The sequence below is a fragment of the Baudoinia panamericana genome (genome assembly GCF_000338955.1).
Source record: "Baudoinia panamericana UAMH 10762 unplaced genomic scaffold BAUCOscaffold_2, whole genome shotgun sequence".
In the NCBI taxonomy this organism is placed as follows: Eukaryota; Fungi; Ascomycota; class Dothideomycetes; order Mycosphaerellales; family Teratosphaeriaceae; genus Baudoinia; species Baudoinia panamericana.
In genome coordinates, this window is record NW_006911258.1 from 865,942 (window position 1) to 879,208 (window position 13,267).

The 13,267-nt window shown below is 54.1% G+C and overlaps 7 protein-coding genes across 7 annotated transcripts; 4 read left to right on the forward strand and 3 right to left on the reverse strand.

Annotated features, from left to right (window-relative positions):
* Window positions 1–62: 62 nt before the first annotated feature.
* On the reverse strand, window positions 63–1,049 carry BAUCODRAFT_63944 (uncharacterized protein; the record flags this gene model as incomplete). The annotated part of the gene is made up of 1 exon (XM_007674936.1): window positions 63–1,049. The coding sequence occupies one exon, from the start codon at window positions 1,047–1,049 to the stop codon at window positions 63–65; it is 987 nt and encodes a 328-aa protein (XP_007673126.1).
* A 734-nt stretch (window positions 1,050–1,783) lies between these two features.
* BAUCODRAFT_119391 (uncharacterized protein) lies at window positions 1,784–3,105 on the reverse strand (the record flags this gene model as incomplete). Its single annotated transcript, XM_007675157.1, has 2 exons — window positions 1,784–2,988; window positions 3,048–3,105. 2 exons carry the CDS (start codon window positions 3,103–3,105, stop codon window positions 1,784–1,786), a joined length of 1,263 nt encoding a protein of 420 aa, XP_007673347.1.
* A 259-nt stretch (window positions 3,106–3,364) lies between these two features.
* BAUCODRAFT_30234 (uncharacterized protein) lies at window positions 3,365–5,268 on the forward strand. Its single transcript, XM_007674784.1, has one exon. It carries the CDS (start codon window positions 3,511–3,513, stop codon window positions 5,155–5,157), a length of 1,647 nt encoding a protein of 548 aa, XP_007672974.1. The 5' UTR covers window positions 3,365–3,510; the 3' UTR covers window positions 5,158–5,268.
* A 112-nt stretch (window positions 5,269–5,380) lies between these two features.
* BAUCODRAFT_30235 (uncharacterized protein) lies at window positions 5,381–8,769 on the forward strand. Its single transcript, XM_007674785.1, has 3 exons — window positions 5,381–5,940; window positions 6,227–6,816; window positions 6,885–8,769. The coding sequence occupies exons 1-3, from the start codon at window positions 5,628–5,630 to the stop codon at window positions 8,469–8,471; spliced, it is 2,490 nt and encodes an 829-aa protein (XP_007672975.1). The 5' UTR covers window positions 5,381–5,627; the 3' UTR covers window positions 8,472–8,769.
* A 158-nt stretch (window positions 8,770–8,927) lies between these two features.
* On the forward strand, window positions 8,928–9,946 carry BAUCODRAFT_352239 (uncharacterized protein). The gene has a single exon (XM_007675158.1). It carries the CDS (start codon window positions 9,266–9,268, stop codon window positions 9,740–9,742), a length of 477 nt encoding a protein of 158 aa, XP_007673348.1. The 5' UTR covers window positions 8,928–9,265; the 3' UTR covers window positions 9,743–9,946.
* A 918-nt stretch (window positions 9,947–10,864) lies between these two features.
* On the forward strand, window positions 10,865–11,071 carry BAUCODRAFT_56346 (uncharacterized protein; the record flags this gene model as incomplete). The annotated part of the gene is made up of 1 exon (XM_007674868.1): window positions 10,865–11,071. A coding segment is annotated over one exon (207 nt), but the record flags the coding sequence as incomplete, so codon positions are not given.
* Window positions 11,072–11,142: 71 nt separating this feature from the next.
* On the reverse strand, window positions 11,143–13,062 carry BAUCODRAFT_30237 (glycoside hydrolase family 16 protein). Its single transcript, XM_007674786.1, has 2 exons — window positions 12,373–13,062; window positions 11,143–12,317 (listed from the first exon to the last, which is right to left on the reverse strand). The coding sequence occupies exons 1-2, from the start codon at window positions 12,938–12,940 to the stop codon at window positions 11,524–11,526; spliced, it is 1,362 nt and encodes a 453-aa protein (XP_007672976.1). The 5' UTR covers window positions 12,941–13,062; the 3' UTR covers window positions 11,143–11,523.
* Window positions 13,063–13,267: the final 205 nt, after the last annotated feature.

Below are 13,267 nucleotides of genomic sequence, written 5' to 3' on the forward strand. Positions count from 1 at the left end.
ACTCAAAGCGTCAAAGCACGGGCCTCGCAGCTGTCTTATGCTTGGCCGGGAGACTATCCACGTCAATCGCTTAGAAGAAACGCTCCAACATCCTTCACATATCGCTCAGTCTCTTCTAGCGTCGTCAGATGGCTGCTAAGCGCGTAGCTCTTCCATTTTGTCCGACATGTTGGTTTCGTGAAAAATGGCTCACAAGTCTCGTCCTGGGCCTCGTCATAATACCCGTTTAACACAAGTAGTCCTCCCGGACATGTTTCCTTCGTGACCTTGTGCAGGAGATTAGTGATAGACCAGTCCTTAAACGAACCCGTGACAAAGAACTCCGATGGACCGTTCATGGTCTCGTACACCTCCATTGCATTTTCTAGGCACTCCAGCGTTTCCGTGTACTCAGCCGGGCGTGGAATCGTGCGACAGACATGCCTGTCATAGTATGCCATGACCGCTTGCTGATACTCCTCCGTGTCAGTTTTCCTTTCCTTCTCACAGCGTGTGAGAGTTTCCTGGACGTCCTGTGGGAGCTTGGCACGCAGCTTTTGCGCCGCCTGGACCCAGACTTTCATATCCGACGGGGAGTTCGAGATGATGAGCTTGCGCATACATTTCGGTTGCCGCTCAATAGCAAACTGGCCCCCAAGCATGCCGCCCCAGCTCTGACCCAGCCAGTCGTACTGCGTGATCTCAAGTTTGCTCATCAGGTTTTCGAATTCGTTCATAAACAGCTCTGGCTTCCATAGTTCGGTGTCGCCCTTGGTGCCCTTGAAATGGGTGGATGCACCACACCCGACTTGATCATACAATACTACAGGAATCTTGTAGTCGACCCAGAGTAGAGATAGAGGCCGCAGATACGAATGCCCAGCTCCCGGCCCGCCATGGACCCCAACAAGAGGCGTTCGCCCGCTCGAGAGATCGCCATAGATGTAGTACGCGGTTTCGCACTCAACACCACTCGATGCGCATCGGAAAGCGACCTTTCCACTCTTAGTAGGCTGTGGATATGTGCGTTCCTGGCCTGGTGGCGCTGGCTCGGCGAAAGATGAAGCCATACCGTGCCTCGCCGAAGAAGCTACTTGAAAAGGTGGCCCGTTGGGCATGATATCAGTACTATGATTGCCGGATTCGTCGACAATGTACTTTTCGCGCATCGTATGAGCCTGTCTAGATAGAAGCTTGAAGAGGGGTTGTGACTTTGCCAAGCCTTGCGCTTGGGGCTTCACACCGCATCGTTCTCGATGATACCTACGGATCTTACGGTAGAAGTAAGACGTAGCACGCGCACGGTCCGCCAGCGAACGTTTGTGCTACGGTCATACGGATGTTGAATAGTTGCCACTGCCAATCGTTCTTGATCATATGTAGCCTTTTATATGGATGGCATCAAGCTCAACCGCTATTTCACCGACTTGCAAGTAGAATATGCATAGCGTGCAGCAAGGCGTCAGGGCCGAGATGTGAAGTTGCAAAAGCCCTTATGGTGAGCCGCCAACAGGATGGCATTCGCACCTCGAATAGCAGGAAGGGTGTCTCTGAACATGCTGGTCTTCCATTGAGCATGTCATCTTCCTCCAGCTACCGCCAGGACGGCAGGCCTTCCATAGGCGGGGCCTACACTATAGGCAGCGCACGAGCCTTGCTCTTCCGTTCGGTCTTAGTGCTTTATTCGCGGGTCTTCGTTACGACACGATCGCGACAGCAGAGCCGCCAGAGCACAAGTACGGTGTCAGAGGAATGACCGCATCCACCGCACTGTATGCTAAGCAGTCCCTTTGGTTGACGTCGCTTAGTCCTCAGCCCGCAAAGTCACCTCACTCCTCGGGAGCTTGCTGCAGTCGGGACATAACCACTCCCCTTGCGGCTCGCTCTTCAAGTTCACGCAACTCCAGTGAAACCATTGAAGCTTGCAGTTCTCGTTGTCGCATCCTATCATGTTTCCGTAGCTTTGCTTCTTGCAGTAACAGTAGACCGCATCATCGTCGTCTTCGCCGTCCATGTCTTCGTCCTCCGCAGCATGAGCATGACGGGATGGCCGCTCACCTGCACCGTCCGCCTGGCTCCTAGGCAAGCTGGACGGTGTGGGAGAAGCACTATCAGACTCGCCATCTGAAATCGAGGCGTTGGTGGATGGTGTTGCACGATCTCGGGTGAGTTGACGCCTACGATCCCCTTTCTTGTGGCTAGGTCGTGTCCTCTTACGGCCAGCAGCTGCAGCTTGTGGTGGTGCGAGCTTACGGTTCGGTTGCGGCATTGTGGCCTTCTTCTGCACCGCAGCAGGACGGGATGGCTGTGCTGAACCAGCACGAGAAGAGGTCGCTACTGGAGCCGGTGTACCCGCCTTCGGCGTGCCGGGCCCTAGCGAAGATTGTCGGAGGTTGCTGGATGCTGCAGGAAGTGTGCTTAATGTAGGGTTCGGCCGCCGGCGTTTGTTCGCGTCTGTGCTGCCCTCGCGGTGGCTGCGGGTCATGTTGGCTGTCGGTGTCTGCTGGGTGGTCCTAGCGGCGGCTGACGTCTGAGCCAGCCGGAGTTGCGCAGCATTCGCAATGTTCGGCGCTCCGCCGGCGGTTCCAACATTTCCAGAAACAGCCTGCAGTGGACCGCTCGTTACAATACTCGGCACCGGCGTGCTGACACCTGTAGGAGCACCGGACAGCAGACTCGGGCCATTCCAGTCAGACGGGAACTCTTCTCTGGAGGCTAGACTCCTCAAGCCCACATCGAAACGTTTAACTTGCCGCTCCAGCACGATTAACGCTTTCTCACTAAGGCCACACTTCTCAGCTTGCAAGATCTCGCACTTGTCATAGCAGTCGTTGATCGTCCTAGAGAATGCTTCCTCCTTGGGATTGAGTACGTGGCCGCCGTTGACGCGAACCCATTTCTGAAGTTGCGCATCCCGCTTAGCAATTTCGTCCTTGAAAGCGGCAATTTGTAGGTCCTTTGCTTGTATCTCCTCGAGTAGATGCGTTATTTCGGCAGGTGTGTTCGCCACTAAGTGAAGACGTTAAAGAAATATATTCCATAAGTGAACAGCATAAATTTTGGATTACCATCGTGAACAAATTGCTCCAGCACCGATGCCGCGTCCTCAGGCAATGCAAGACTCATAGTGTCACCGCCAGCGTCTCGTCACTCAAAAGGCACCACCGAAGAGAGCCAGTCTACGTCCAGCCTATGACAAAAAAGCAGCCTATGACAAAGTTGTTGATCAAAGAAAAGGTGTCCGATGGCGATCTCCATACTCATGCATGTAAGGTGTTGCCGCAAGTGTGGCTGAGCTGACGCACCCCACAGTGTCCTTCCGCAGAGCCGCAACTCTAACTGCGCGCCGTATTCGAGGATTTGGCGGCCGAATCTGCAAGAACTGCTGGAGAGACAGACCTTGATAGACTAAAGTCGTGAAGACGACGGCAGTGTGAAAGCCGCCCGTGACCGCCGCGCATAAGAGGTTACGATCGCTTCCACTTTTGAAACCGGATCCAGACCTCGCGGATCCGCAGTCACTATGCGATTATGTCGAGATCGCACACACCTCGCGCAGACATCAACAGCGCGATAGTCCATCAATGGTCGCCTGGCCACGGCGGTGTATCTCCGCACTCTGCCCATAACTCTCCACACTACGACACCAGCAACGGTATTAACGGTCATGCGCGTTCGGTCTCGCATCCAGTCCATACTCCAGTCACACCACCAGTCACCGACGATGATGAGCGGCTATGGCGGGATCAAGAGCTCAACGACAAGATCATGCGGGCTGTGGAGGAGCATGGCATCACGCGGCCAAAAGGCCATAAGGTGTCATTCCACTACAACAGCCGTGTGGAAGACATGCACTTTGGCAAGACGCATCCGATGAAACCATGGCGCTTGACCCTTACAAAGCATCTCGTGCTGAGCTACGGCTTACAATATGCCATGGATACCTACGAGGCTGTCGCAGCCGGCAAGGATCAGGTCTGTGCCTTTCATGACCCAGACTACGTTGACTTCCTTGCCGAGGTCAGTCCCCAGACGTTTCCGCAGCTGTGCGAGGTGCCACGTTTCGCTGCACATACTCCCCCAAGGCACGAACACGACACCGTGGACCTAGGGCCTTTCAATCTCAGTATGAGCCCGGGTGCAGATTGTCCGGTCTTTGACGGCATGTCTACATACCTTTTCTTGTATACTGGTGCTACGCTTGGTGCAACCCACCAGCTCACATCCGGACAGAGTGATATCGCAATAAACTGGTCTGGTGGACTCCATCACGCTCACAAATCCGAAGCTTCTGGGTTTTGTTACATCAACGACATCGTGCTTTCCATCCTAGACATGCTACGGATCTACGCGCGGGTTCTGTATATCGACATAGACGTGCATCACGGCGATGGCGTTGAGGAAGCATTCCAAAGGCAACCGAGGGTCATGACTCTGTCGTACCATCGCTATGGACCGTACGACGATACTGGGCACAAGTTCTTTCCTGGTACCGGCGACGTCACTGACGTCGGGCTCAAAGGCACCATTGGCGAGCATTTCGCCCTCAACGTACCCATACCTAGTGGCATAGATGACAGGCAATATAGGTACGTCTTTGAAAGTGTGACCGGTAGGGCTATAGAAGCCTTCAAGCCTAGCGCTATCGTGCTGCAGTGTGGAGCAGACAGTCTCGGCGGCGACCGCTTGGGGCAGTTCAATATCAACATTAAGCAGCATGGGGAGTGCGTGAACTTCGTGAAGAGGCATCGCCTGCCCTTGCTATTGCTTGGCGGCGGCGGCTACACCGCACGAAATGTCGCTCGCGCATGGTGCCATGAGACTGCGCTCGCCACTGATAATGGCGCTAACCTGCCGGATCGAATCCCACTTGATCTTGTTCCACGGCCGGAGGCTTTTAGCGGACGTGCACATGGGGACGGCAAGTTATTTCCTGCCTTCCTCAGGTTGCATAAGAACGACTGCACCGACGCTGAGCTTGAGTTGATGGTCAAGAAACTGGATTATGAGTTGAAGTATGTGAGGAATTCGCCTTGGGTAAAGCTTGATCAGCTACCGAGGCAATCTGTCATGGAGGACCTTGCCGAGCAGGTCGAAGAAGATATGCGACCAGGTCGACCAGAGAGGGACAGGAAGTGGCGTGAACGTAACCCGGCAGGCCGCGGGGAGATGAGATAACATCGAGCCCCTGGTATCTTCCTGGCGTCATTTTGCGCTGTTGACTTAGCGAGGTGTTGCGGCGTGTCTTGCAGTATGTAACGAAGTCCGACAAATTTCCACTTGGCGACTCTGTACGTATATTACTATCACGTAAGTTTGTTACGTTCTCCATGACTCGCGGGGTGGCTGTGCGGAGCTTTCAGCCTCACGGCCCACTTCAGCCGCCTGTCACGCATACAAACGCCGCCCTTCCTCATTGCGAGTTCTGGCCAACCAAGACATAGCCAGTCCCATGTCGAATGAGGCGTCCGCCAACACCGCGTATGACTATACTCACTGTTGCCTTGTGCTAGTCTTGCTGTAAAGTCGGAGACTCAATTGTAGCCTACAACATCTGCAGCCTGGCGGAGTCATCCTCCTGTTTGATCAACTTTAATGAAGTCGTAAACTCGGACCTTTTTCTTGGGCATGCAATTTATTTTATCCTCATGAGCAACCATTTGGACGTTTTCTTGGCACTCGACTCTGAACCTGACTACGACTACGACTCCGAACACGACGATCGACGCCAACATCTTCGGTATATACGAGCCCAACAACGGCGAGCAGCTGCATCGCAATACGAGCGCAGAATGGCGCGCTCAAGGCAGAACCAGCAGGACTCGGAGTCGGAGGATGAGCAGGTCTCCGTTCCTGATCAGAAGGGATCAATGCCGGTCAACGGGACTACCGTCCCAGGCGATCCATCTAATGAGCTTCCCAAAGAAGAGAAGCTGGTAAAGCTTGATCCGGCGGAAGTTGGTAAGTACGCCTGCGATTGTTTGCACGTATAGTGCCGTTCGTTTGCCTGGCGTAGATCGCAAGCGACCAGGAATCAGCCGCTCCACAAGCAAGCATTCAGGCCGCCCAAGATCGTTTGTGCAACGTCATGTTTCTGAGGATGCACAACTGAAACAACGAACTGGGTCTCGCGTGACCTCTATCAGACACATACTTTGTCTGAACGTGTCGTTTCCCACTTCCCATATAAAGCCTCGCATCTTCCGTCATAAGTCGCCACGCAACAACATGCTGACAACCTCCCCAGGCATGTCTGTTGGGTTGAAACATCTCTACAGCGGTAAAGAGGACAAGCGTGGACGCTTTCAGTGGCAGACAACGCTACCCGAAGACCTTGGCAAGCCCGCCGAAGACGCGGAGAGCGAGAAGTGGGCCATCATCGTCCGCCATGTCAAGGTCTACAATGACCCAAAGAAGGTCCTCAGCTTACACTCTATCGTCGTCCAGAGCCCACTTTTGAAGGATCTGCTGAAGGATGTACTGGCTGGCTACCCTGGCGTCACTGTCGGTCTGAAGCGTCTAGAACTCTCTGGACGGTTTGAGCCGCTTATACATAGATGGCCAGAGCTAGAGGCTGCGATCGACAAGCTTCGTCAGGGGAAGATTCCTTCAAGCGGCGACGAGCAGGCTGGCGAAAGACTGAAACACGCTGAGCTTCTGCATGACCTGCTTGAAAAAGAGTTCAAAGACACCATAGATGCAGCTACGGACCTTCGCAAGGAGAAAGTCATGACCTACGAACACATGTGGACCCTCTTCCAGCCTGGCTCGTTCGTCTTCAGCAAGCAGCAGGGTCAAGACCGCGTGTTCCGCTTGCATTCTTCGAAGTATGGTCAAGTACGTACTACTGCGCATACCACTTCGCCGCAGTATGAAGCATTGCTGACGATTACACGCAACACCAGGACCGTAACGGAAATCCCGTATATTGGTTGACCTGCCAGTACATCGATTTTGACGGCACACGCTTCGGAACGAACAAGCTCAACATGTCGATTCCAGCATTTGAGGGCACCCGGCCGATCACCAACCTTCCTACGCTACCACTGGAGTTTTATGGGGACAAAGACGAGCTGAGAAACAAACTCATCCTGCGCGGCGGTAAGGTGGAGGCGCTTGCTGGATCTCATTATCGAGCCTATAACGGCGTCGGTTGGCGGCTTGGCAACATGGGTGTGAAGGAAAAATACACGGTGAAAGGCCGGATCGTCATTGACACTCATGGCTGGAACCGTTTCAACCCAAACATGTCAATCTTTGTCACGGCTCTTCACATCAAGGATACACCCTTAGCTGCTGGCATAGGCGGCGGAATCGCGAATCACGGCGATTACGGTGGCGAAGACGAGTATGACGAAGGCTACGATGACGACGATGGCGGCATGCCCGCTGATGGCTTCTTTGCTGATGAAGAGGACGAAGAAAGCAAGCGTGTGACACTCACGGATGAGCAGCGGATGATCTGCACGCCCTTGGTCCGCGGTTATGCTCTCAAGGAGAAGCTATGGCTCCAGCTCTTCGTCAATGCCGTTCAGGATATCGAGTTCAACACTCGTGCTTTTGACAGCTTGGTGCTGCCTGCCAATCAGAAGGAACTGGTGCTCAGCTTCACGGAGACCCAACAGTCTTATCGCAGCCAATTCGACGATGTCATCGAGGGTAAGGGGCGCGGCATCATCCTCCTGCTATGCGGCCCGCCAGGAGTGGGCAAGACTCTCACTGCCGAATCTGTGGCAGAGCAGATGAAGGTGCCCTTGTACATGATGTCTGCGGGCGACCTGGGCTTGGATCCGCGACATGTCGAAACTAAGCTGCAAGGCATCCTCGATATGTGCACAAGGTGGAACGCTATTCTTCTCCTCGACGAAGCTGACGTCTTCTTGGAAGAGCGGTCACTGCATGAGCTGGAGCGAAATAAGCTGGTCAGCATCTTCTTGCGTGTTCTCGAGTACTACGAAGGCATCATGTTCCTCACGACCAACCGTGTGCAGACTTTCGATGCAGCGTTTCAAAGCCGAATACATATCAGCCTTCAGTACAAAGAACTGGATGCAAAGAGCAGGCGGACCGTATGGCAAAATTTTCTTGACCAGCATGATGTTGCGCAGGCTGCAGCCCGTGAGCGGCCACAGAAGGCTCTCGTCTCGGCCGCGAAGCCACCGACCACGCATCCTATAGTCTCACCTGTGCAGGTCAATGGCGCTGATACCGCTGAAGGGACCGCTGATGAGCAGACAAGCAAAGATGCTCAGGAGCGGCATCTCAAGCGTACATTGCCACACGTCATCACCGCGAAAGACCTTACACAGCTGAGCGACATGAATATGAACGGGAGGCAGATCAAGAATATCCTTAAGACGGCACAACTCCTGGCGAGCAAGCGTGGCGAAGGTCTTGCATTGCACCATGTGCGTCAAGTCATGGACCTGACACAGCATCTGCATAATAGTACTCAGGAAAACGAGCGAACGAAGTCGAGCATATTCTATTGAAGAACGGCGGAAGGGCGGTAACGGCAATGGGATATCCGCCCGCAAACGTCGTTCGGGATTGTTGTTTGGCTGAGAGTTCGGCGTTAATTGGCAGCGGTTACGCAGATAGCGTGGCGTTGGTGTGCCGGAGAAGCGAGCATGCATAGCGAACGGCGCATGGGCACGTAAGACGGACTAGGGTGTGTCATAGTAATGATGCCTTGGCTGAGGGACTGAGTAGGATCTGGCAATGCTACTCGACCTGCCGCGAGTGATACTGGTTCTGCTGCCTGCTGATGTATAGTGCCTTTCACAGTCGCTGTTGTGTTCCCTGCCAGGTCTTGGTCCGGGTAAGGCTCGTAGGAATTGTATTGCATGTGCAAGCAGATCTGGAGCTTGATCGGCGAGATCCGGTCTCCACATTGAAGCGATGCTCCAGCCGACTCAGAATGAGTCATACGTGCATGCTCAATCACTCCGACTCACTACATAACCCGTCTGTTCCCAAGTTCGTAGATTTTGCTTCTACACCTGCAAACGCCACAGGCGTGACTCAAACCAGCCTTCCCTCTTGATCCCCTTAACCGGCCTCTGTCGAGGCCGTCCTCAACTTGCAAACATGGAAGTCGCAGCAACCGTCACCGTCTTCGCTTCAAGGACCTCTTGCTGGCAACAGTCAGGAGACCGCCGCGCTACCACTTCTTTCGGACCAAGACTTTTCAGACCTCTTTGTTGATTTAGAATGTTGGAGTTCGGACTTTGACTGGAGCACCTTCTTGCCACCTGCTATACATCCTGCCGGTTCGGAGCCGCTCATGAGTGCTGTGAAGTACGGCGCCAACCCTTCGTATCTTGCTACCAGTCCAACAACGCCAGCCATAACTAGCAATCCCGCCTACCTTGCGATTGACGAAGCCAAATCTCTGGGGACCAGCATTCCTGCAGGACACGGGTACACAGAGCTTGCAGCGAGTCACCCGAGTTCGACAGCAACAAGCTCAAATACCTCCCGGTCATCTGTCGGTCGCGCCGCGTCTCCTGTCTTAGACTTGCAGAAATCACGTTCGGAATCAGCTACACCAGAGCCCGCAGATAAATCTCGCAAACGCAAACGGAATACAGAGGCTGCGCGCCGTTATCGGCAACGTAAGGTCGATCGGGTGGCGGAGCTCGAAGAAGCGCTAGCGAGCGTGACGAGGGAGAGGGATGCGCTGAAGTTGAGACTTGCGAGGGCGGAGGCTGAAGCGGATGTCTTGAGAGGCGTGGTTGGAAGTCGGTTGTCTTCGCGCTGATATGCATTGGCGTGTTCTCCGGTGGTTGGTGTTCCTACGGCGGTTATTGGTCTGTTGGTTAGCTACTGCTACCCGCCTTGACTGTGGACATATCTCTGTCTCAAACCAAAGCTACAGCTTCTGCAACTCTCAGACGATGTCGGTAAGGTACGCATGGAGTCTCGGCTCTCATCTCGGCAAAATGTGGTTTCTTCACGTGGTCGCGGGCAGTAGTGTGCACTTGGAGGTTGATCACTTACCATGACGGATGGGTTGAGCCTAATTAAGGAAAATGCGAAGAAGATGGATGGTTTTACTGTACTACGTACGACTACGAAGGCGTATTCGAGATCATATAATGTCATGAGACCGGCTTGAGAGAATGTGCTTGGACGACGACATGCCTTGTCAGAGTGAGCCATATGCTATCAATGGACTTCAGGCTTCGCAGTGCTAGCACTAGATTGAGCAATTCCTGATACAGCGTGACTCACTTTGATGGGCAGTGAAATAATATTGACTGCTCGTGAGGAACTTGAGCTCAAAAATCTTATGGCAGAACATGACGTCCAGTGTTCGAAGCTTGAGTGTCTCGCCCGTATCTGTGTGCACTGCCCATTACGCTCAACGACAGCAGACTTTTCGAGGCGAGTACTATCGATCAATCTGGGCTGAGTGTGGGACAAGGCATGACGCGGTTTCCGAAGAACCCAGCGTCTTCCCTGTCTCACGCCTTTCCTTCTGCTTCCATGACCTACCTGATGGGTAAGGCGGCGAAGAGAAGGCCGTTTGATAGCCGGACGCATGGTTGACCTGGATAGGAGGTACTCTTCGGGCGCCAGAAAATATTGCCAGGTATGAGCAAAACGTGAAAATGAGAACTGAGATAAGCGGAGGTTGCGGCAGATAGACGTGATGGGTCCGATACAGGACGAACACCTGCTGTATCGGTTTTCGACGTGCGTAACGCATCAGTCTCTAGCGCATCGAAAACATCGCAGTAGCAATTCTCAGAGTATAGTCGTCATGGCGCCTGTACACCGTCAGCCCAATCCAACCTCTGGCCTTCCCTTCACACCCACCAACCTACTCCCAGCACATAAGCACCCCTCCCACACAACAACCCCCTTACCGACTCGCATTCCACACCCCCTTCAAAAACCCATCCCTCTGCGCCAACCGGTTCATGCAGTCGTCGCCCTCACCCATCGCCCTTACGAACCCACAAAGCGCGTACACCTGATTGTCGCCGGTGTACCTGCCGTTCTCGTCCACCTTGCCGACGCTGATTTGCACGCTGGCGTGGTCCTTGGCTTTGATGATGCGGTTGGTTGCGGAGCACTTGCGAGGGACGTAGCTGCGAAGCGCATGAGTTGTGTTAGAAGTGATTTGATAGGGACCGTGCCGGGTTCAGCGCTTACAGGTCGACGAGGTCACCGCGTTCGTTCTCCATGGTGGTTGAAGTTGTTGATGGATACAAGGGGTGGTGTTTTGTTTGGCCGCTATACGCAAGTTCGTATGCTCACTGTCGCGAATGTGCATCGAAAAGCGGAAGTGTGGCCGCAAATCTTGGCGTGAGCGAACTGGAGAGCCTAAGGCACCGAATTATTGCGTAAACAGCGAGTTGAGCAAGAAGACGTGCTACTTCTGCCCTTACATTAACTATTGACACAAAGCACATGCCGAGATCATGCAGCGCCGCCCACTTCCATTTTGACACCCGCCCCTGACGCCGAACCGAACAGCACCCGCTATGCACTAGATGCCTCCCAAAATCCGCATTACACATTACATTTTCCTGCTCATAGCAACAGACACGCGACAAAGAAGCCGAGCAACGCCACAGCACTGCCAGCCACCACTTTCGGCGCCTGACTCGTACCTGTGCTTCCGCCACCCTGCGAGAAGCCCCCCGAGCTGCCAGTGCTTTGGCTGGCGCCCGCAGAGCTTACAGACGAGCCAGACGAGCCGGACGATCCGGACGAGCCGGATGACCCGTCTTCAGCGCCAGCATTGCCTTGCGCGCCGCCGCCAGAAATTCCTGGTACGGTCTCCGGTGTGGCGGACATGGTGGCAGAGGCAGACGTTTTGCTCGCGCTGGCGGAGGCCGAGGCATTCGGGTCATAATTTGGGTTGTCGCCGGTTGCTTGAAAAGAAGCAAGCTTTGTGTTGTTATTGCCAGTAGCGACAGTATCATTGGTCCCGTAGCCGCTAGTGTAGTAATACGCCGCACTGCCGTGGTTGTTGCTGAAACCGCTTGGTGGGTTGTAGCAGTTCACCTTTACATCGCTGAACACCGCGTAATAGTAGCCGTTTTGCATGTACTGGCTGTCCCAGTTCACCAGACCGCCGGACCAGTCAACCGTGCCTTGGCCGTTCGACGCCAGGCCGGCTGGCCATAGCGATAACATAATACGTGAGGGTGATTGCGGGTAGTGGTATTGCTGCGTGGTGCTGTTGTACGTTTGGTTGCGGTTCAATGTGCGCATGACATTGCCGTCGATGGCCCAAGTAAGCGAGTCCGGCTGCCAGTTGAACGTGTACGTATGCGTGTTCTGCCTCGTGTCGGAGACGGACAAGTTCGCTCCATTATTGTCTAGAGAATGCAGGTCAGCTATTCTGCATCCAGACTGCTTCGAAACCAGACTTACAATCCGTGATGCCTTGGAAGTAGTAGTTGCTCTGTGCATGCGTCATATCCACACCGACGAACTCGAAATCAATCTCGTCATGCACGTCGCTCATCATAATGAATGCAGTGACCACGCCAGCACCTTGGCTCGTCGTGAATGTCGCGCTGACCTCTCCATACCACACATAATGTGTGCTCATCAACAATGTGCCAACCGTGTTCGGCGCCATCGTCAACAGTACGCTCTCATTGTTGTACACGACTGGCGTGCCAGACGAGACCCAGTTGGCAGTGCTCGAGTCGCCAAGGTATTGTGTGTTCGGCTTTACATCGTCAAGTGAGTTAAGCTCGAAGTCACCACTCTTGCATGTCGGCGCTGCCACACAGGACTGTAGGTCGTAGGAGTAGCGAGGGTCGCAGCCGCCCAGGCAGTATGCGCCGACACCGCATTGGCCGTACTGGGAGCAACATGGCGAGCTGGAAGGGCATAGCTGATTCGGTCCGCAAGTCGGAATGCTGTTCGCTGCGCTGACGCTGAGGGCGAAAGTTGCCGCGATCGCAGCGGAGGCGCTGAAGGATGGCTTCATCCCAGCGTATTAGTGATCGGAGTCGGGAGGGTGGCGATGCGCTCGTGCACGCGCTGGGGCGGCAGCAGGCAGATGGATCGAGCGTGTATGGCAAGATCTTCTGTACTTCGTGCAACCAGCGCACAGGCTGTTTTGTTTTCTGGCAAATGCGTCTTCCCAAACACAAACTAATGACGCCTTCACTCCCCAGGAATGTTAGACTTGAGGAAGATGAGAGAATAAAAAAGCGAATGGACTGCGGGCTTTGAACAGCACCGTCAACAGAAGGTGCAGATAGAAAAAGGCGTGAGGTTTGTGATGAACAAAAGCACAGATGGAACATGAAGC

What these genes read in the sequence shown, in the direction of transcription:
- BAUCODRAFT_30234 (XM_007674784.1), top strand. Translation starts at nt 3,511, where the DNA reads ATGTCGAGATCGCACACACCTCGCGCAGACATCAACAGCGCGATAGTC.
- BAUCODRAFT_30235 (XM_007674785.1), top strand. Translation starts at nt 5,628, where the DNA reads ATGAGCAACCATTTGGACGTTTTCTTGGCACTCGACTCTGAACCTGAC. An exon ending in GCTTGATCCGGCGGAAGTTG is followed by an intron (nt 5,941 to 6,226) that starts GTAAGTACGCCT and finishes CAACCTCCCCAG; the next exon opens with GCATGTCTGTTGGGTTGAAA. An exon ending in ATTCTTCGAAGTATGGTCAA is followed by an intron (nt 6,817 to 6,884) that starts GTACGTACTACT and finishes ACGCAACACCAG; the next exon opens with GACCGTAACGGAAATCCCGT.
- BAUCODRAFT_352239 (XM_007675158.1), top strand. Translation starts at nt 9,266, where the DNA reads ATGAGTGCTGTGAAGTACGGCGCCAACCCTTCGTATCTTGCTACCAGT.
- BAUCODRAFT_30237 (XM_007674786.1), bottom strand. Translation starts at nt 12,940, where the DNA reads ATGAAGCCATCCTTCAGCGCCTCCGCTGCGATCGCGGCAACTTTCGCC. An exon ending in CTTCCAAGGCATCACGGATT is followed by an intron (nt 12,318 to 12,372) that starts GTAAGTCTGGTT and finishes TGCATTCTCTAG; the next exon opens with ACAATAATGGAGCGAACTTG.